The sequence below is a fragment of the Amyelois transitella genome, chromosome 27, assembly GCF_032362555.1.
Source record: "Amyelois transitella isolate CPQ chromosome 27, ilAmyTran1.1, whole genome shotgun sequence".
In the NCBI taxonomy this organism is placed as follows: domain Eukaryota; kingdom Metazoa; phylum Arthropoda; class Insecta; order Lepidoptera; family Pyralidae; genus Amyelois; species Amyelois transitella.
This window is the reverse complement of record NC_083530.1, coordinates 4,905,499-4,927,481: the sequence shown is the minus strand read 5'-3', so window position 1 is coordinate 4,927,481 and position 21,983 is coordinate 4,905,499. Positions and strand designations below refer to the sequence as shown.

The following is a 21,983-nucleotide window of genomic DNA, read 5'->3' as shown; positions in this document are numbered from 1 at the left end:
AGTAGCAAGTCGAACAATCAGTTATAGTCAGTTGTAGTAGTAATTACCTCGGATTAAAATTATAACAAAATTAAATTTATAAACAAAACAATTTAAATCAGAGTAAAAAGCGTGGGGTGCATTTTACTTCATTTTTATAACTCTCTTGTCATAAATATATGCTAATAGAATGATTTTAATATTTACTACATCAGGCACCCCACGCTTTTTACTCTGATTTAAATTGTTTTGTTTATAAATTTAATTTTGTTATAATTTTAATCCGAGGTAATTACTACTACAACTGACTATAACTGATTGTTCGACTTGCTACTACTGAATTCCTTTGTCATTAATTTTTATTTTCTATTTTTTAGTTTGATTAGTTTATATTGCTGTATGCACAGGTGTATTTGTTTGCCCGACCCGTGTCGATCAAACTGTTTTTAAAATAAAATGTTTCATTGGACGTGTAATGCTTTGTGTTTTGTTATTTTTAATGATGTAGGTATGTCATGGTAAGTTTGTATGAGATGTATTGTGATCTACCACTAATATCCTTACGGCGTACTTACATAGTCACGATGTAAAAAGCCGTAAGTGGTAGAGAAATTTCAAATTATGTTTTAACAGTAGGTTTTTCAGTGTTGTTATTATCAAGAGTCTCGATGAATTTTCATTTAAACAAAATAAAACATAATATCATCATCTGATTGTTGATCGTTAAAACATCTACAGTTATTTCCTAACTTCAAATTAAAAATTTAACCAATGGAAACGGACTCCTTAACGTGAAACCTAGCTATAAACTTGCACCGTAAATTGGGATTAATCTGTACACTATCCAGAGTCATTGCTACCGTTCTTTCAAATTTAGAATTCCAAATTTAAACTGAGTAGCGATGGCGAGCAGAATGACCATAAACAACTTACTTTTTTTTTGCCGCTCGAGCCAACGTCAGCTTTTGTATCTGTATCCTGCTCTTTTCAGCCAGACCTTTTTAAGGAAGATATTTATTATGTTTTTCGGCCATGGCCCATGACCGGTAGCCGTTTTTAATTGTGAATTATGGCATTTATATTTTTTTACGAGAAGACGTTTCCTGCAGTCGGAAGGTCACCTTTGTATTTTTATAGCTAACCTGGGCTATTTCTCTTTGATTGCTTTTTCTGATAGAATTTCTAACAGGTTCCTTTGGGGATCAAATCGATCGGAACAATATTTTTTATGCGATTAAATTCATAATAAAACGGATGCTCTTCCTAAATTCATTCGGCCGGGAGTGCGGACAGGAAGGGATTTATGTAGAAAAGAATTTTAATTTGAAAACAAATTTAGATTTTCCTCATGTTTTACTATAATTATTAGATAGTTCAACTTCTTTGTTTTATAAATTAATTTCGGAAGGTGATCATAAAATAAAGATTGTAATTACCTAGGTATTACTACAGAATTATTGAACCCGTTTAGTCTATTGTCCTTTATAATAATGTAAAAAAGGCAAGGCAAAGATGATTAATTCAAATACATAACTGGTTTTCAATATGATCCTGTTAAAGAAAAAAGAAACACACACGTTAGTAACAATAAAAGGATTAATGAATACGCATAAGTAAGCACAAAATTAGACTAAAGGGTTGAAACGGCACCCCGTCGATTTGCTTCAGACCTCTTGCAAAACCTTAGACGCGTTTCCTACCATTGTGCATTAACGTCCCAATTAAAAAGTATTCACCAAAACATCTGGCTGGATAAAAAATGTTACGTTTAAAAAAGTAAAAGCGCGTAAAAAACCTACAGCGATTCTTCCCGGCGAATTTCATAATCGGCAATGGAGCGTGCTGGTTAATCCATCGATTCTGCATTTTTTTTTATTTTATATTCTGTATTGCCTTTTGTGTATCGCGACGGGCTCCACGTCAACGGCACAGTGAGTTTTGGTGCGAATATATTTAAAATATATCAATATAATATTATTCGCGTCGAATGAAAACCATTGGGGGAATAAAAGTAGGCCTAAAGGAAATTTAAAATGTGCGAACAATTACAATTTTTTCTTATTTTAAGTAAATTTTTGAATTATGGCAAACATTTTATTTTCTCAGCTTAGCGTATTTTTGGTTTCTCACTCCTAAACCTTCATTATAAGAGAGGAAAATATTGAGTTTGCTAATCTCTAGTGGTTCCTTCCAATTTATCCCCGCCCTAAAGAAACCCAATTCATTAGCTATGAAATGACGATGAAAGATAATCCATATCATTACAAAAACGAGAATCGATTATTTATTCAGAAGGGTACGCACCAGTACCATAGACAAAACATTCGATTAAGCAGCAGATACCGGGCATAGACAATTGAAATGGCGCGCGGCCGCCACGCGACATGGCGGGAGAAAAGTGCACAAATTGAGTGCTCCAATTACGGCATCCTGTTCAATAAGGTTTGAATACAGGCTGATTATAATATGAAGTTGAACCAAAATGGCGGCCAGTCGCCAGCCTACTATTACAGTTACATTTAATTAGCAATTTAAAACCTTAAAGTAACTTACCTCTAAATCCAACGGTTTCACATTTCTGTATTAATAAAATATAGATAAACAGGCATCGTAGTCGTAGCAGGGGAGATTTAAGGATAAAAGCAGTACTTGCTATTGTTCAAAGCTATGCAAGTTTAATGTAAAATTTTAATAATTAATTACATTACCAACATAGCTATAAGAAACCTATTAATTTTGAATTCAAAAGAGACTAAGATTTTATTTAAAGAATAATTTTTATAACTAAATTTTGTTCGGGACCTTTTCTCTAAACATCCTGTATTCTGCTAATTTTCCCGCCCTGCAACGCGCAGGGCACGTGACTTACAATGGCGGCTTGCGAAAATCGAATAAATCAAGCAGATTGGCGGATAATCGCGGCTTGGCGCGAAAACATTGGACTTAGAACTTAGAAGACTATTTACTGGCCTATTAAAATCTTAATTCGTTTAAAAAAGCTCAGCAATAGTAATAGTTTTTGATTTATTAATTAACCTGTCACTATTTGAATCTCAATTCTACTATTGAGCCAAAAAGCTGCACGTGGCCTATCAGTCTTTTCTGTCTACCCTTCAGGAGATGTAGACGTGATTATATGTATGTATGTAACTCAAATTAATACATTAGGTTTATCTATTTTTCAGCATTATTTTATAAGAGTTTGTTTTGCCAGAAATTGTTTAAACGTAAATTTACCTTTATATACGTACATATACAGATATAGGTACATCTAAATAAACAAGCGAACAAATGACATTTCCATGTAAAGCCAGAGAGGTGCCAATATTGCTTGTTTGGTGATTTTCAAACGATTTATCGAATTAAATTGAAAAATTCTTTGATGTGGCAGCCATTGAGCGAATCTCGAACATTCGATTATGCGGAACTCGACTTTTCAATTTACTGCCCCTTTTATCTTTTACATTCGAATGAAATTATTGATGTAAGCACGAAACGAATTGGATTATTCGCATCTTTAAATTCAGTGGAGAAATTTTATATTTGATACAAACAAAGAGATAGATGACTCCTCATTAGTTTTGGCTTTAGTCCCGGTTGGATCCTCACCACTGGAGAGAAGCCCGGGGTATATCTTTGGCTATTGATCCTGGATTAGTTGAGGTGGTGACTCCTCATCATCTCTTTAGGTTATTGAATTGTACAACAGGTGGACTTAATGCCCAAGGCATTCTCTGCCAGTCGAACTCCAAACTGAGATGGATGTACATCAGTACAGTACGGATGGTGCGATAACTGTAAAAGAAATAATAATATCATTAAGCCAAACAGCTGAACGTGGCCTATCAGTCTTGAAAAGACTGTTGGCTCTGTCTAAGGTTAGACAAGGGATAGAGACGTGATTAGGTAAATGTATGTGTGAAATAATAATAATATAAATATGTATCTACGAATAAAAGGTTTTTCTCATCGGAATAGATATTAATCGTCAAAAAATATACTTTGGTTATAATGAGTTTATTTTAGTTACAATGATTAAATATTGATTCTAATAAGTTCTATTTTATGAATTTCATCAATAAAGATAAATTATTACAGAAAGATTTTTCCGCAGTTCGCAAAGGGTTGATTTGTGCTGAGTGTAGTCGAATATTAGAAATTGAATTTTGTGAATTTCAAAAGGAGCATACCCCTATTCAATTTAGCGGCAAGTTGGGCACAGTCCGTCGTGAAAGCGAATTTATTATGTTATTATCGCATGAATTTGTCATTCTTTTGATCTTGGTATTTCCTGTTTCCCAATATTACTGATTGCGTTTATAAGGTAATTTACTTTATCAATATTTTATTCTGATTTGGTACCGATTGATTTCTCGGCAGGATAGGTGCATTATATTTGAAGAAGATTTCGTTAAAGGCGACTAAGGGAATACCTAAGCGTATTGAACTAGTACAAGCTTCTATGATAGTCTAGTAGTGAAGACAAACATAATGTGTGTTTGTATGCCTTTGTAAGTCTTCCCGCGCAGATTGTAAAAATCAATTAAGTGATCTCCACAAAGAAGAGATAGCTGTTCTTGGTGGAGTAAAGTGGAAAAAAGTATGTTTTTATCTCTGACTAAGCAAATATATAAAGAGAGTGTGGGTGAACAGGCCTAGATGAACGTACTTTGATCAAATTAAAGAAGGCCTAGCAAAAGGTCAGGTCAAGAGTACCCGAAATCTCGAAGCTTGCATGAAGAGAGTTATGAATGTGGATGAAGCGCACAAAGTATGCAGAGATGCAATTGGAAAGATGTAGACTCTGATGTATGTTTATCATCCGCTGAAGAATAAATAAGGGATAGGCTTATAAAATTGCGATCCTTTTTTTTTAGGCGATGGGCTTGCAACCTGTCACTATTTGGATCTCAATTCCATCATTAAGCAGAGCAGCTGAATGTGGCCATTCAGTCTTTTCGGGACTATTGGCTCTGTCTACCCCGCAAGGGATATAGACGTGACTATATGTATGTATGTATGTAAGAATAAATTTATGGTCATTAAAGTTTATTCTTTGTCATTTACTTTCTAACCGAAAATTTTCACGAGCCAAATAGCGGCCAAAAGTTATTTACACAACAACCTACGCCAAATCAATTTGGCGGGTTATAAAAAAAAAACGCAAATCCCTCTCTCTGGCCAGCAAAGCATAAGAAACACTTCCTTGCAATGCTCGTTTGTTCAACCCCTCCCCAGTCGAGGGCCCTCACATGTTTAAGAATCCATAAATAATAGAGTTGACGTGTTCGGATTGTGTTACCCTCCCGAAATTGGCGTGTTCCTTTTGGGCCAATTTTTGGTAATTATTTATGCTTTCATTAGTTTTTATTTTATTCTATTCAACCTCAGTTCCAACACATTTTTTTTACTAGAGGCCGCCCGCGTCTTCGACCGCGTGGAATCATTCCCGCGGGGACTCCGGGATAAAAGGTAGCCTATATGTTATTCTGGGTCTTCAGCTACCTACATACCAAATTTCATCGTAATCGGTTAAGTAGTTTTTTCGTGAAAGAGTAACAAACATCCATACTGACATAATCACAAACTTTCGCATTTATAATATTAGTAGGATGAGTCTGGCTATTATAATATTCACTAACGCAAAGGTATAAGTAATTAAGATGTCGAGACGAGTGATAAGACTATGCCCAAAAAGAAAAATCTCAAATGAATTCGCCCTTGATCATTTCATACATACATACATATAATCACGTCTATATCCCTTGCGTGGTAGAGAGAGCCAACAGTCTTGTAAAGACTGATAGGCCACGTTCATTGATCATTTCATTTGATTAGTTTTAAAATATGTAAATGCTGACTGGAAGCTCGACGGCCTCTGTGGCGCAGCGGTAGTGCGCTTGTCTGTGTCACCGGAGGTCCCGAGTTCGAATCCCGGCCAGGGCATGATGAGAAACGAACTTTCTCTGATTGGCCTGGGTCTTGGATGTTTATCTATATAGGTACTTATTTATTATAAAATATAGTATCGTTGAGTTAGTATCTCGTAACACAAGTTTCGAACTTACTTCGAGGCTAACTCAATCTGTGTAATTTGTCCCGTATATATACAAAAAAAAAAAAACCGGTGTACCAGTCAACAAAGTGGAAGACGGAGAGAGGTACGAGTAAGTTAGCTATGTTGAATTTAGGATTCATAAGGATTTTCTTTTTAAATATCGGAATGTGGACTCCAAGCTCTTAAGCATATCACGGCGGAGGATGCAGCTCATATGGGAGACTTTATTTTTTTTTTCAAGCTGTTCATACTTTATTTTTTTAACTTTGTTTATATTTTTTTTTCTTTGAAATTGTATGTTTTAAACTTCTTATTTTAGGGACTAATGTCGCGGCTCCAAAAGGCACACAGCATCGAGCCGCGATCGCTCCGTGTATGGTGCACCTAATGCTCGCATTGTCTGCGGATCTATTCATTTTGCTAATACATCTGACGTTATGAGTTTCCTATTGAAGTGCCTAAAGTTTTACAGTGTTGTGGGGTTTCTGGGTGTAGTATCAATTTTGGGTGGTATATTTGTGGGGTAAATAGAGTAGGTAGGCAAGTGATAAGAAAGATGTGTGGTGTGGAAATAATTAAAAAAAAAAACTAAATGAATAGATAAGTTAAGTGTTAGTAAATGACCAAGTGACGTTAATCAGTGGAAATCTGAATGGCCTTATAACTTTAAAAGGTTCTAGGCCTTCCTTTCTTCTTATTAGCCATCAAACTTTTTCATGACCTTATTTTTGCCAGTGTCGAGTTAGGACAGTTTTAGTCATAGAATTATATCTACTTTACTAGCTGTGCCTGCGACTTCGTCCGAGTGGAATAGTTATTTCGGGCATCATTGAAGCCCTCAAGGATTAATAATTTTCCCCGTTTTTTCACATTTTTCATTATTTATTCGCTCCTTATAGTTGCAGCGTGATGTTATATAGCCGAAAGCCTTCCTCGATAAATGGTCTATTCAACACAAAAATAATTTTTCAATTCGAACCAGTAGTTCCTAAGATTAGCAAACAAACAAACTCTTCAGCTTTATAATATTACTTAGTATAGAATAATTATAACACTCCTCTTTTTTATCTAGGAACTAGAGGCCGCCCGCATGGAATCCCTATCTAACCCGCGGGAAATCTGGGATAAAAGCAGTAGCCTATGTGTTATTCTGGGTCTTCAGCTACCCACATACAAAATTACATCGTAATCGGTTTTGAATTTTTTGCGTGAAAGAGTAACAAATATCTATAGGTACTGACAGCCTGGCATACTCACAAACTTTCGCATTTATAATATTACTAGTAGGATAATATAAAAAAAAAACACACGACTGCGCACTTGACGCAGTCTGTATGTGGCTATCGGTTTCAATTGCAAAACGCAATTACCACTAGGTACTTACCCCCGAAGTGGTGCAGAGTGGCCACATGGTACTAAACTCCCGCTGGTTCTTACGACTTTATTAACTTACTAGCTGTGCCCGCGACTTCGCCCGCGTGGAATAGTTATTTTGGGCATCATTGAAGCCCTCAAAGGATGAATAATTTTCCCCGTTGTTTTTCACATTTTCCATTATTTCTTTGCTCTTTAAAGTTGCAGCGTGATGTTTTATAGCCTTAAGCCCTCCTCGATAAATGGCGTATTCAACGCAAAAAGAAGTCAGCTTTTAAATACTGAAATTGTCAGTGAGCTTTCACGGCGAACGAAATCGCGAGCAACAGCTAGTCGGCAATAAATTCGCTATTAATTGCAACGCTGGTCATAGAGCAAATGATTGATATCCCAGCTACATTTTTACCACAAACAAGATAGGCCTCTCAGTTCAGTATACACAGTATATACTTGCAGTATACCTGTAAGTATATACATATACCAGGAGACGTCGAGTGAGAGTGGCCTGGCGTGGCTGTAGACTGCTCTTGTAATATATCGCTGCAGGGCGATTCTGCTGTCTACCCTCAATTTCATTATTTTTTTTTGGTTTCCTTAAATAATTTTAATATACGAACAAATTACACTGATTGAATTAGCCTCGAAGTAAGTTCGAGACTTGTGTAACGAAATAGTAACTCAACGATACTATATCAATTTTATGATTAATACTTATATAGATAAACATCCAAGACCCAAGCCAATGAGAAAATGTCATTTTTTCATCATGCCCTTGTCGGGATCCGGGACCTCCGGTGTCACAGACAAGCGTACTGCTGCGCCACAGAGAATATTAACATCGGTATACGAATGTTATTCTTCCGTCTGCGACCTCAGTTTTCTGGAACACGAAATATCCGTCTGATCTCATTAATCTTCATGAAAATTGCATTTTGTTTACTTAATTTTGTAATAAGGAATTAGAAATTCTTCCATGTGAATGAATGTACAAAAATGAAAAAAAGTATGTTATGAAAAATATTTGTAAGTTTTTTGGTAATTAAAAAAAAACAAATATGTAGTTATATAAAGTTACACGGAATTTACATTACAAAGGTTAATTAAACTTTAATAAGAACCTATAAATCCTTATTTATTTGTATGTGGATACTAAGGTGAAAAAAACTGCTAGTTTGGCAGGTCCTAATTCCGAGGTCAAACCTAGAATGTTAGCAATTATTAAATCAAAATGAACTTACCAATGAAATCATAACGGAATCGGTTTCCCAAACCTATCGTCGAAGTAACTCATACGCCGCATTTTGTAGATGGCGCTAAAATCACGTGGGCGCAGTTGAGGGTAAAATAGATTGTAAATAAATAAAGACACTTGAACGACGATCACACATTACCAACTTTACGTATGTTAATTTTAATGTGACTGAGTTCTTCTTCTACCCCCTTGAGTAAATCCCGGTTTCATCTTCACCGCTCTAGGTAGAAACCCTGGTTGCGCCTTTTCACCAAGACCCTGGATTGACAGAGTTCTTGCATAGGCAATACGCAGATCATCTCAAGCTGGTCAAGTCTCATAATTTTCAATGGAAATCAAGACGAGAGTATATCATTTTGTAATTTGGTTTCAGAATAAACCTTTTACGCGCAGCAGCCGGCAGGGCGGGGGGGCGCGGCGTGCGGGCCGAAGATAAGCGGCTTAACTCCGCACCCAGATGAGACGGCACTATACGGGTCCCACTGTAGAAGGAGCGAGAAAGCGATACTTTGCTATATACAGCTGCAAACATTACTGCGTACGCTCGGACCCGAGCGTTCTTTATTCAAACGTTCTATGACGTTCCGTTCGAAGTGCGAATTTGAATTTTACTTCGGTTGAATAAGGTTGTGTTTATATTAGTGACATTTCGTAGGTTATCCAAGTAGGGTTGGCACATTAAAATAAAAATACATTTTCCGGGGAATATCTACAGTACAAGTAAAGTTTGCGCTGGGTAAGGTATAGTTATGGCCGTATACAGCGGAGGCACAATTTACTCCGGCGTCTAAACAGCTAATTTTAAAAGAACGCAGTTTGTTGGAGACAAATTTCAAGTTTTATAAGAGGTCGGTTTATGAGTTGGTACTTTGTTGTAAATGTATTAATTCATTTGCAAGGAAATAAAAACATTATTAAGCCAAAATGATTTCAATGAAAGAGTACCTACCGAAAGTAATTGAATTTTATTTTTGCAATTTCTAAGAAGAAAAGATTTTAACGCGCTCACATGTTTATTTACATACGAAGATAATTTACCTACTACCTACTCAGTCAAGTACTATGAAACCTTTTCTATCATACTAATATTATAAATGCGAAAGTTTGTGAGTATGTTGGGATGTCAGTATGGATGTTTGTTACTCTTTCACGTAAAAACTAATGAACCGATTACGATGAAATTTGGTATGTAGGTAGCTGAAGACCTAGAATAACATATAGGTAGGCTACATTTTATCCCGGAGTTTCCGCGGGATTGATAGGGTTTCCATGCGGACGAAGTCGCGGGCGGCCTCTAGTTTAGACATAATTCTGTAGTGTTATTTACATCAAAACATACCTACCGAATCCATTTCGATGAAAGTGTACTTAATATTATGAGTCACCGTCTCTATACTATCGAAATTTTAATAATAGGTAGGTACTATTGATAATACGTGCCGTGTGGTTCCTGGCACTAATCGAAAAAAGAATAGGACCCCTTCATCTCTTTCCCATGGGTGTCGTAAAAGGCGACGGGCTAGCAACCTGTCACTTTACCTAGGTATATGAATCTCAATTCTACAGCTGAACGTGGCCTATCATACGTATTTTCGAGACTGTTGGCTCTGTCTACACTGCAAGGGAAATAGATGTGATTAGGTATATGTACTATGTATTTATAATAGGTACGTAACCAAACGATTCATGAAGAAACTTGTCCAAACTTTTGCGACGGCTTCACATTTTTAATATTATCTACATACATACCTACATAAAGTCACGTCTTTATCCCTTGCGGGGTAAACAGAGCCAACAGTCTTGAAAAGGCTGAAACGCCGCTATTTTATACTATTAGTTATGATCAAAGAATCGAGATTCAACTTACTTATTAAGTAAAAACAAATAAGTAAGTAGTTATTTCAACACGTTCATTGCGCAGTAATCCGATAGTTCGTCGACTGAAGCCCGACTGGGATGACCCTCAACAGCGTCACGCTGCGTGTCGTGACGCCGTGACACTATAGGAAATACATACATACATACATAAAATCACGCCTCTTTCCCGGAGGGGTAGGCAGAGACTACCTCTTTCCACTTGCCACGATCTCTGCATACTTCCTTCGCTTCATCCACATTCATGACTCTCTTCATGCAAGCTCGGCGGTTTCGGGTACTTTTCACCTGACCCTTTACCAGGACGTCCTTAATTTGATCAAGATACGTTCGTCTAGGTCTTCCCATTCCGACCTTTCCCTCCACACTCTCCTTGTAGGTAGGTATATCTGCTTAGTCAACCTGCTTTCATTCATCCTCTCCACATGACCGAACCATCTTAACATACCCTTTTCTATTCTTTTCTACTATAGGAAATACTTATACATATATTTACATCTCCTATATAAATAAATATACATGTGAATACAGGAGAAAAAACACAAGATTGAGTCAGCCTCGTCGAGACTTGACGATACTCGTACTATATCAATAAAACAGTGCCGTGTGGTTCCCGGCACTATTTAAAGAATAGGATTACTCTCTCTCTTTCAGATAAATGTTGTTAAAGGCGACTAAGGGATAGGCTTATAAATATAGGATTCTTCTTTTAGGCGACGGGCTAGCAACCTGTCACTTAATATGTAAATCCCAATTGTATCATTAAGCCAAACAGCTGAACAAGGCATATCAGTATTTTCAAGACTGTTGGCTCTATCTACCCCGTAAGTGATATAGACGTGGTTATATGTAAGTATTTTATGTGTGGATATTAAGGTTATTAGTTATTATCTTTTATTCTATCTTTGGGCAGTTTGAGGGTACAAATAAAATCCATAAGACTTTTTGGAGCATATAATTGCAATTTAATAATCATATAAGTTGAATTTTCGTGAAGGCATTAATTGAAAAAAAAAAATACACAGACTCTTTAACTCTTTTATTAATGTCATACATAAAGTACTATGTTTTATTCTAACTTAGCTATGTCCAAGCTTAGAATTTAATATAATAAATTACATTTAAATACTTAAGCTTGATAAAACAAAAAAAAATATTTAACTAATAATCTCTTTACGGGTTTCATACATACATTTTATACACATATTTGCATTCTTTTTGTAAAAATATCAAATTACATGACCTTTAGTCCAGTTTAATGTCAATATAATCTTAGAACATCGATTTGAATTTAAAATTAACGTTACACCAGTTTTTTGTGACCAATCAGATGCAAGAGTAAGAAAATGCCTTTGCTCATTGGTTTAAAAAATAACCATTTAGAAGCCAGATTCCTACTTCCCATAAATAAAAAATAAATATTTTACTTCAGACTGCAATGTTCATTTTTGTATACATTTAAGATTGCGTTATACGTAATCCATTTCTTTGAAGACTATTAAAATTGAACACTTTGACATCTGTGTGTGTAGAATCATCTGACTTGGCGCTCTTTGAAACATTTCGAGTAATAACAAAATTTCATCATAGACTTCAATCTTAAAAATTACTTATGATTAATCACATTTACAATCGGCCTCCTAATTACTTATGACTTTCTTGATAATAACAAAATTAACAGATTTTTGAGTTTCTGTGATGATAAAGAAAAGTTAAAGATAGGCAGGACCTAACTGATTTTAATACCTTTTTGTGATTTATTAATAAAACTGTTGGCTCTGTCTACCACGCAAGGGATATAGACGTGATTATGTATATTATGAATAATGCAGCCACGAGGTCATCATACTACTCGACAGCTTTATGTTACTGTCACATCATCAGCACATATTTACCGGCTTTAAGATTTAATGCCTATGCCTCCCAACCACATGGTCTTGGTATTTTTATGAATATTGAAAAGGCAAGTTTTCTCTCTCCTATCTTGATGTTTAAAATCTCAGATAATGAAAAATAAAGCCGTTTTAGATTCGCGAATAACGGAACACGAATTGATACATTGCATCCTATTTTCAAATCTTTAATGGTATATTTCTAGAAATCTGCCTCTATTTAAGACCCAATTCCAATCTGTAGGTAGCTTGAGGTTTGTTGAGCAAATTATTTCCGTCTTCGCCTAACTTTGACCTTGTTACAAAGGATTTATGTATGTGAGTAACACGCTTTCTTTTTTTTTTTAAATCAACTACAGACCATTTGTTTAGGTCATAATTAGAGGTATGTATTCGTTACTATAAAAATGAGTACTTGTTACTATCGTATCGTTACGTTACTCGTTACTTTTGATACCTCAGTATAACCCAACGAAACGAATCGATTCGTATGTTGGTGCTTGTCAAGCATCCACTTACCTGCGTGAAATGAACCCATTATACAATAAATGCGAGGAACGAAATCGTGCGATTAACGAAATACATTCGAGAGTAACGTTTCGTTACTCGGTACCAGAGCGCACACCCGTTACTCAGTACCGAATACATACAGTTTGTTACAGCTCTAGTCATAATAAAGGTTAACAACTAAACAACTTTAAAAAGTATGTAATCAAAAAATAAATTACGATTAATAGCAAAAATTTATCATTATAACATCTGTTATTTAATTTTCTTTTTTCTTTTTTTTAACATTTAATTAAGTACCTAAAGTAAGCCTTATCTAGACTATAGTTTAAAACTATGTCATTGGATTTGTTAAAATGCACGTCACATAGTCTATGTAACAAGAGGTTAGTTGGGTCGACATGTTAAATGAAATATAAAGAGAAATAATTAGGAGGCGGAGCACACATTATGTACAAACCCTCATTTATAAATAAAAATCTTAAACACTTAATATTTACAATATAACTATATTTAATTGGCAGTCGCCGTCACTAACTAAATCTAGCATAAAATATACACATGATATGGCTCAGGAGTTTTTACATAGGAATCTGGGTAAATGTATATGAAAAACATATCTCTATTAACACACTTAATTTACTTACATAATATAACTTTCGATTCATAACATAGGCCTTATGACACAATTCGATAAATTGCCATGCGTGTTATGGTTCAGAAACCAAAAATAAAAAAGAAAATAAAGTCAGTTTGTAGAGAAAATACTAAAATTTGTTACACAATTACTCGTTATAAAATTTGGGTAATGAAAGCCGTAAACATTCAAAAACTTTATTAAATTACAATCGAATTACAGGTAAGGTTAGATAGTTTTGTTTGAATAAAAAAAGTACATTTAAGTTTTATGGAACTGTCATAATTTTGTGTGGACAACTTTCATTAGCCAGATATTATATTTCAGAACTGAATTGCCTGGTAATCATGGTTCCATGACGTTCCTATTTTAGACTGAACATCAGTATGACGCTATCTATTGGGCAATTTTGGTAATCTTTTTTCAAGTATTTCAATTTTAGTCTTTTTTAAAAGTGTAAAATTCTTAGCAAGTCCTAATGTTATACGAAGTTGAGTATTGTTACTTTAGATATATTGTTAACTAGCTGTGCCTGCGACTTCGTCCGCGTGGAATAGTTATTTTGGGCATCATTGAAGCCCTCAAGGATGCTCCTTCCCCGATTTTTTTCACATTTTCCATTATTTCTTCGCTTCTAATAGTTGCAGCTAGACGTTATCCAAACATATAATAAAACTGTAACTGAACTTTGTCTGTACATTGAAGATATTTAAGAAAAAGAAAATATAAGGGGTCTTTTTAGGGTCAATAGAAGCCAAAACAATTTTTTTTAGAATTTTTGTCTGTCTGTCTGTCTGTCCGTCTGTCTGCCCTCTCGAATATCTAGGTTCTCCCACTTCAGGTCCCTGCGGATCCTCACGTAGCGCGGGAAATTACACGTGTTATTGTGAGTCAACCATAAAAGATAGACTTATGCTGTATTGAGATATTTTTTTAATAATTTTATGTAGAATATTTCCGTTATACATGGTTTCGCTGTATCTTTAACCATTAAGGCTGCATACGCGACGGAAGCTTAAAAAATCAAGTAACTTCTCCCGTTTTCCCAACATTTCCTTTCACTGCTCTGCTCTTAGTGATTGTAGCGTAATGAAAAGTATACTCAAAATTCAAAAATTCAAAATTTTTTATTCATTATTATATCGCTTAATAATTGTCGTATGGTTAAACAACTTGGTTGACGTCAAATAAATTACTTAAAAACTAAGTTTACTGCCGCTTCCAAGGCGTCAGTGCAGAAGAAGCGGTAACAAACTGCACTGCAGCATTTTCTTCAACAACGTCAACTTCACAATATTAATATATAGTTATACTATAACCTGCTCAGGAGTATGAAGAATAACTGTACCAAGTTTCGTTAAAATCCGTCAAGTAGTTTTTGTTTCTATAAAGAACATACAGACAGACAGACAGACAGACAAAAATTTTACTGATTGCATTTTTGGCATCAGTATCGATCACTAATCACCCCCTGATAGTTATTTTGAAAATATATTCCATGTACAGAATTGACCTCTCTACAGATTTATTATAAGTATAGATAGATATAGAAGAAGAAGATTTACTGTCAAATAAAAATGTATCAATAACTGCTAAATATCACATTATACTTTATCGTTTTGCCCCAGTATAAGATTAAGTCTTGCCAAAACTTTTTATGTGGCCGTAGATAAAATAAAATCAAAATGATAAAATTATTTCAAATAAAAAAAAAAAAACTTACGCACTAAGTCCGATCTACAATTAATTCGACAAAATTGTCCAATAGATGTCACTTTGATCAATTAAACACTCTCTGATATGTTAGCACTTACGCATCAACAACATGAACAACTTTAGTACATCAAAATGTAAAATTACGAGCAGAAGTGGTCTATCAAAATTAAAATCAAGAAAAAATATGCTTATTTTAATTTCAATAGTCAAAACCAAATCAAAATGATCATGAATCGGGAACTATACACATTTATACAACACAAGACTAGAAGTTACCAATCACTAAACCATGTTAATGCCGTACTTTTCAGGCGCGAAGTAGCTGTTCCCCGCGTTGGGGAAATTAGTTATTTGCGAGGCTTGGAGCATACTGAGGTGGGAGGAATTCTGTTGAGTTTCTGGCGACTCGGCGCCGGAAGACAGGATGTTGTGGTGGGAGGTCCAGGCCGCGGGCGGGGAGGCGTTGCTGAACGACACCTGGTTGTAAAGCTGGTTGCCGTTCGTCGTCAGGTTGTGGCCGTGGTGGCCGCCGTGCGACTGGTTCACTGCCGAGCCGTTGAAGTATTCCATCTGGAAGGAGATATGCTGTTAGTATATGGGCACATGTTTTCTACTCAATTAAGAAGAGAAGAATGCCTATCAGAATTATAGGCAAATGTGTGAATAGGCAAAATAAGTTCAAATACGTTGTTATGTTTCCCATTTTTTTGGGGAATTTATAATGCACGTTATTTTCTACGTAATCCACGAGATGGATCGTTTTATCATCCGTATATATATTAGGTCTGTTTCGAAAACTATATGACTTAACCTTTTTTAATCGCGTTCATCTTACTGTTAGAAAACGGTCTTCTATATAATCCAAGACTATATCGAAGTTCAAGAGTATGAACATTGCTTACTAATCAATTGGCCATGTTTTTTTAATACACCTAAAAAGGCTTCATTTTTCACTCTTTTTGATTCGATCTGAAGACCGTCTAATCTTTCCGCTGTTCTATACTATAAACTAAATTACAACACTACCAAATGAAGAACGCACCTGACTTGGGTAGTACGAATTGTAAGCGCTCTGCGCGTATCCTTGATGATGGTGAGAGCTGGAGTAGCTCCGAATGTAGTCCGAGCTGCCTGGCCAATGGAAGCTGTTGTAGTTATCCGGATGATACACATTCCCCGGGCCGTTGAGACTCTGTGGCGTAATGGGAGGGGAAGGAGTCGTCATTATCGAAGAATTAGACCCCAAAGGCGTCAGGTTCCCCTGCAGACGAGAACTGTACTGGTCTTTCACAAGACTGCTTCCGAAAGCCTTGTCAGAATAATCTAATTTACTCGAATAGTCCAACCTTTTTGGACTGTTATACAATTCTTGTTTCGGAGTCACTCCGTAGCCGTGAGCGTTCACGTCTGAAGGACTCGATTCCTTGAGTCTTATAGCGTCGTTGGAGTAATGGTGGGAGACTAAACTGTTCTTGTTTATTGAAGAGTCGTAATTAGGGGCTGATTCTTTTTTACAAATGACGTTGATTGGCGGGCTGACTGATGTTGTAGGCGTTATAGGAAGGTTTGGAGATGATGTGGTTATACTTGATGAGTTAGCGATACTAGACGCAGAACTCGTGAGAGATTTGGAAGTGCTTATTTTTGATGAAGAAGACGATGTGTTGTTGGAACCTTTTAGATTATTACTAGAGGATAGAGATGAGGATTTTGAGCCACTTGAAGTCTTGGCTGGCATTTGAGAATTGTTTTGTTGTTGCAACTGTTGTCTGCATTTGGCTCGACGATTTTTGAACCACACCTGTTGGAAGAGAAAGATTTATGTTAGTTATAGAATGCATTTACCTACTAGATAACATCAAGTTAGAGGAAAAAAAATTATTGCGCAGACGTATTAACTTAGTTGAGCGTCTGACAACAGACAAGCAGTAGTTATTACAAACTGTTGTTGTTCTTAAATTATTGTTAGGATTTATACCTTCGTCATGTAAACGAATCTTAGAAAATCAGTTACAATTTATTCCTTAGGGTTAACAACCTAAAATTCCCCTACCACTTGTCGTCACTTCTGTAAATTATGAGTAATTACGCCGAGTCGAGCGCTTGCCCTCCGCTAACACAATGTGTGAGGATCAATTACTTCGCGCATTCTCGCATGTATTTGTTTTGCGGCTTATCTCTGATTTATTGGCGCGAACATGACGGTTTTTGTGCTAGTAGATATTTCAAATTAAATATTAGTTTTGAAGGATTACCTATTGGTAAACTTCTGATCGGAAAATATTGGGTTGAATTAATCTAGAATTAATTTGTGCCAGGGTCCTGTGAACTAAAGAATTTCCGGGAATAATTTTCTAGTGCATACCTTCGACGGATCATTAGTCATTTCGAATCACAAAAGCTTGTGCTAGTCCATCAACTAGAAGAAGAATCGCATAAGTTAATACTCCTATCCATTAGCCGCCTTTTACTACATCTATGGTAAAGAGATAGAGTGGTCCTATACTTTTTTCTATCGATGGCGGGAACCACACGGCACAATGACAGCTTCTAGACATGCTACACTTAAATTTCTTAAAAGAACCATACTTAAATTTTCGCCACGTAATAGGTCGCATAATAATACTTGTAATTTCGTATAAATAAACAAAAGCGCCAAGATATTATTACCGAAAAGGCAATCAACCAATGCGGCTATATAATAACAGCCCCTCATAATATCTCGCCACAAATTACAACATGTGTGTTACATTTCACCTCTTTACGCATATTCGAGCGCAAATAGAAATACAACATCGATCAGCGCATCTGTCGTTCCCATTCACTCGTTCGTTCATTCATTCATTCATGGTCGCAAATAGTAGGGGCGGTTAATCCGGCCCTGGCTTGTGGAAGCACGCATTTATTTTGTTATAGTCATTAGTTGTCTTGATTTTTTGCGAGTGGATTGGCCGTGGAAAATTACAGAGAGCGTTGGTGGCAAAAGGTTTAGAATAGAATAGAATAGATTTATTTTCAAAATTGTAGAAAAAGCGCATGTGTAGAAAAAAACGGCGGAACAAACTACACTGCAGCATTTTCATCAGAAGTCAATATACAAATATAGATCTCTTAAATCTAAATCATGGGCGAATGCACATTGTCTACATTAAAAAAACATGAATGAATGTAGAACTACGTAGTAGGTTTACGTATAACAGTCGAAAGTTATAGACAGCTGGTTTGAATATCACTTCTTCTTTCTAGCCTATGCCTGGTTACGTCCTCACCTTTCTGGAGAGGAGCCTGGTATACTCCTTTGTCCAAATTTTTGGGATTGGGTAAGTAGGATTCCTTGAATACCACAGTTATAAACCTATCAATGACTCTTTAAATAGTAACACACATAAAGAAATTACGGTGTAGACGGATATGTTATTCTAGGTTATATGTAACCCGTGATATAACTGATCATATTCCGTCCAGTATATTTTGCGTGAAAGAGTAACGGAAACACACTCATACAAAACATACATCCTTAATAACTTTTGCATTTATAATATTAGTAGGAAGTTGAATAGAAAGACCAATAATTGGTATTTTCTTTTTAGTTCAAGGGCGCAAGCAACCTGTCTCTACTTAAATCTTAACGCCATCAGCGAAACGTGGCCTTTCTGTGTTTTCGAGTCTGTCGACCCCGAAAGGGATGGACACGTGATTATATGTATGTAAGACAGGAAGTATGATGATCACACAAGAACTAATAAAAATGTGACTAATGCCATAGACGCTAGCAATAAATAGCCAAACAAATATAAAGATATTACAAACAAACAAACAAATACTATCTAAAAATATCATACATTTCTATCACTTCGTAATTTTCAAAACAAAAAACACGAGAGCTCTTTTTAAACTGGCCGTTGCGATTTTAACGAGATCGCCATAGATAGTTTCTCGTCAATTAACAGATCTGTCATCGAGACCAGCGTATGATGAGCCGTGGAAAGATTACGCGTGATTGATATGGGAAACATGACGTGGGAAACGTATGGAGGTGGCAAAACTGTTAGTAATGTATAATTGAAGAGAGCGATTGATTTTTTTTTGGTTTGAAGAAAGTTACTGTTACCAAAAATGTTGTATCTACATAATGTATACCCGTTTTGAGTAACTTTTTGAACGTGAGTTTTCGTTTTCTTTCTGTCGTCAAGTTAGCTCTGTCTACCCTGCAAGAGATATAACTTTGGGGAAGGTGTCCATTTTGAAGAGCGTTGCGTTCTGTTCTTTAAAGTGGTTTTGTGTCGATTTTGAACAATGTTTCGGTTGTCCGGTTCAATGTTTTGGTTTTTGAAAAGGCGCTGACCTTTAATTTAATTTATTGAAATGTAAAATGACGTGAAAACGTGCCCGCGAACGATTTTTTTCTGAATAAAATATGGATTTTGAGATGTGATTAGATATGTGTATGTACATGAAGTTTTCTTTCTGGTTACCGTAAAAAGATTATGATTATATTTTACTACAAATTAACAAAGTAAAACTACTTATTATTTTTTTGTTTTTAACCTATAAACTTAAAAACAAACTAAACCGATGATGACAAAATTTGGCAGAGAGAGAGAATAGACTTTCAGGAGTAACATAGAGTACTTTTTTTCGGGAAATTCCTATGGAAAAATCGGGAATTTTTATTGAGCTGTGGTTTATAAATTGATACCTATATTGTAATACAATTTACTATCCGCACTTTAGAGTTATCATAAAGACATCTGAATAAGACGAAAGCACCATTTAATTTGAATTAATAACTTAAAACCCATTAGCGATATCAACCAGTAGCCTAAGCCGAGATTAATGAGTTAAAACTAACTCAAGACACGTCGAAAAAATAATCCCCAGTAATGGAAAACCACCCAAAATGAGTAAATATAGGCAAGGCGCAGCTTAATGCTCCATCATCGGCGGCGGCTGATGGTTGACTGACTTCTAATTCGTTTAAACGACCAATTTATACCGACACGAGTTGAGCATTAACTCGCCCAATCGAATTACATTCGAATTTTGAATTTGTAATACGAATTCTATTGTTTATTTGAAAAGTGAAATTCCTAATACGGATATTTTCTTTTTAGCATCCAAACATTTAAGATGATAGTCATATTTCCTGACCTCTTTGGAGAGGAGCCCAGGGTGCGCATGTTACCACGATCCTGAATTTGTTTAAATAGATTCAATGATTTTAAAGGCATGCAGGTATATATTACTAGCTGTGCCCGCGACTTCGTCCACGTGGTATAGTTATTTTTGCCATCATTAAAGTGGGGTAAAAAAATGGGGTAAATAATTCATCCTTAAGGATGAATTATTTACCCCATTTTTTTTTTCCAATTTTCCATTATTAGTCGCTCCTAATAAATGAAGCGTGATGTTATATAGCCTAAAGCCTTCCTCGATAATTGGTCTATGCAACACAAAATTTTTCAATTCGAACCAGTAGTTCCTGAAATTAACGCGTTCAAACAAACAAACTCTTCAGCTTTATAATATTAGTATAAATGCTATTGGCTAAATGACGCTACTTCAATAATTAAGATCAATTCAAATCAAAAGATCTTACCTGAACTCTTGACTCCGGCAAATTGATCTTCAAAGCGACCTCTTCTCTCATGAAGATGTCAGGATATCTGGTCTTCCCGAACAGGGTTTCCAGGACATCCAGCTGTGCCCGGGTGAAGGTTGTCCTCTCCCGCCTCTGCTTTCTAGGGTTCACGCCTGTGGAACAAAGATTATAAATCAGCTGGTTTATAAAAAGAAAAAGAAAACTGAACCGTAGAATTTGATATCATAGACCTTTTAGATAAATTTAATAGTGCCCTAGGGCGTCCTGTCGTCGATTTCAGATTACTTTTAAAATAGTATATAAATCATAATGACGTCAATACGTACTCATAAAATCACTATACAGTTGAGACAGAGTCAGCAATTTTGAAAAGACTTAATGACTACGTAAGTCCTAATGTTGGAATTTTATGAGAACTAGTAATCTATAGGGCTAGTAATCCGTCATCATTTTCAAATCGGATTGGGATCGTAATTTTACGATTAGGTCAACCAGCTAAACATGATCTTTGAATCTTGGGACTAATATAGTAATTTTACTAATAGGTCATCCAGTTTTTTTTTAAATCTTTTAGCTGCTGGCTCTATTTACCCCGTAAGGACTAAATACGTGATACATCCGTGTGTTTTAATGGAATTTATCGTTGCCATAGAAATAACTAATAACCTTTACTGAGACCGGTTCAAAGTTTCGTCGCAACGGAATTCCAATATTATCAAAATGGTTTCATTTGTATTCTAATCGAGTTATGTAAATGAATCGACGCTTCTGTGTTACGAACAGACGGACAACTAATTAAATTATTGAGTTATTTACGATTATTATTAGTATTTCAACACGTTATATCTTAAAGTTATTAATTTATATCCTTCGTTGGTTTTGCGTAAACTGTGTCATTAATGTTAGTAAAGGTATGTACGAGTATAAAATAAATTATTGTAAGGTATTCAAGATCAAAAACTTCGTTGTAAATGTTAAAAAAAAGTTTATTTCTTTCATGCTGGTCAAAAACAGTGTGTATGTAGCAGCTGCTTTTTGGTTGCCTAAATAGTAAAACTTAAACAAAGGAGAAGTTAAAAAACTAGAGGCCA

At 35.6% G+C, this 21,983-nt stretch overlaps 1 protein-coding gene across 1 annotated transcript in view; it reads right to left on the bottom strand.

The window, feature by feature from the left end:
* Window positions 1-11,562: 11,562 nt before the first annotated feature.
* Window positions 11,563-21,983, bottom strand: part of LOC106130443 (homeobox protein OTX1) — a 47,512-nt gene continuing 37,091 nt past the window's right edge. The window contains exons 3-5 of the mRNA XM_013329289.2: window positions 20,890-21,044; window positions 16,333-17,091; window positions 11,563-15,860 (exon numbers count right to left, since the gene is read on the bottom strand). Of these exons, the coding sequence (XP_013184743.1) occupies window positions 15,573-15,860; window positions 16,333-17,091; window positions 20,890-21,044 (1,202 nt within the window). The 3' untranslated portion in view covers window positions 11,563-15,572. The remainder of the gene's footprint in view (window positions 15,861-16,332; window positions 17,092-20,889; window positions 21,045-21,983) is intronic.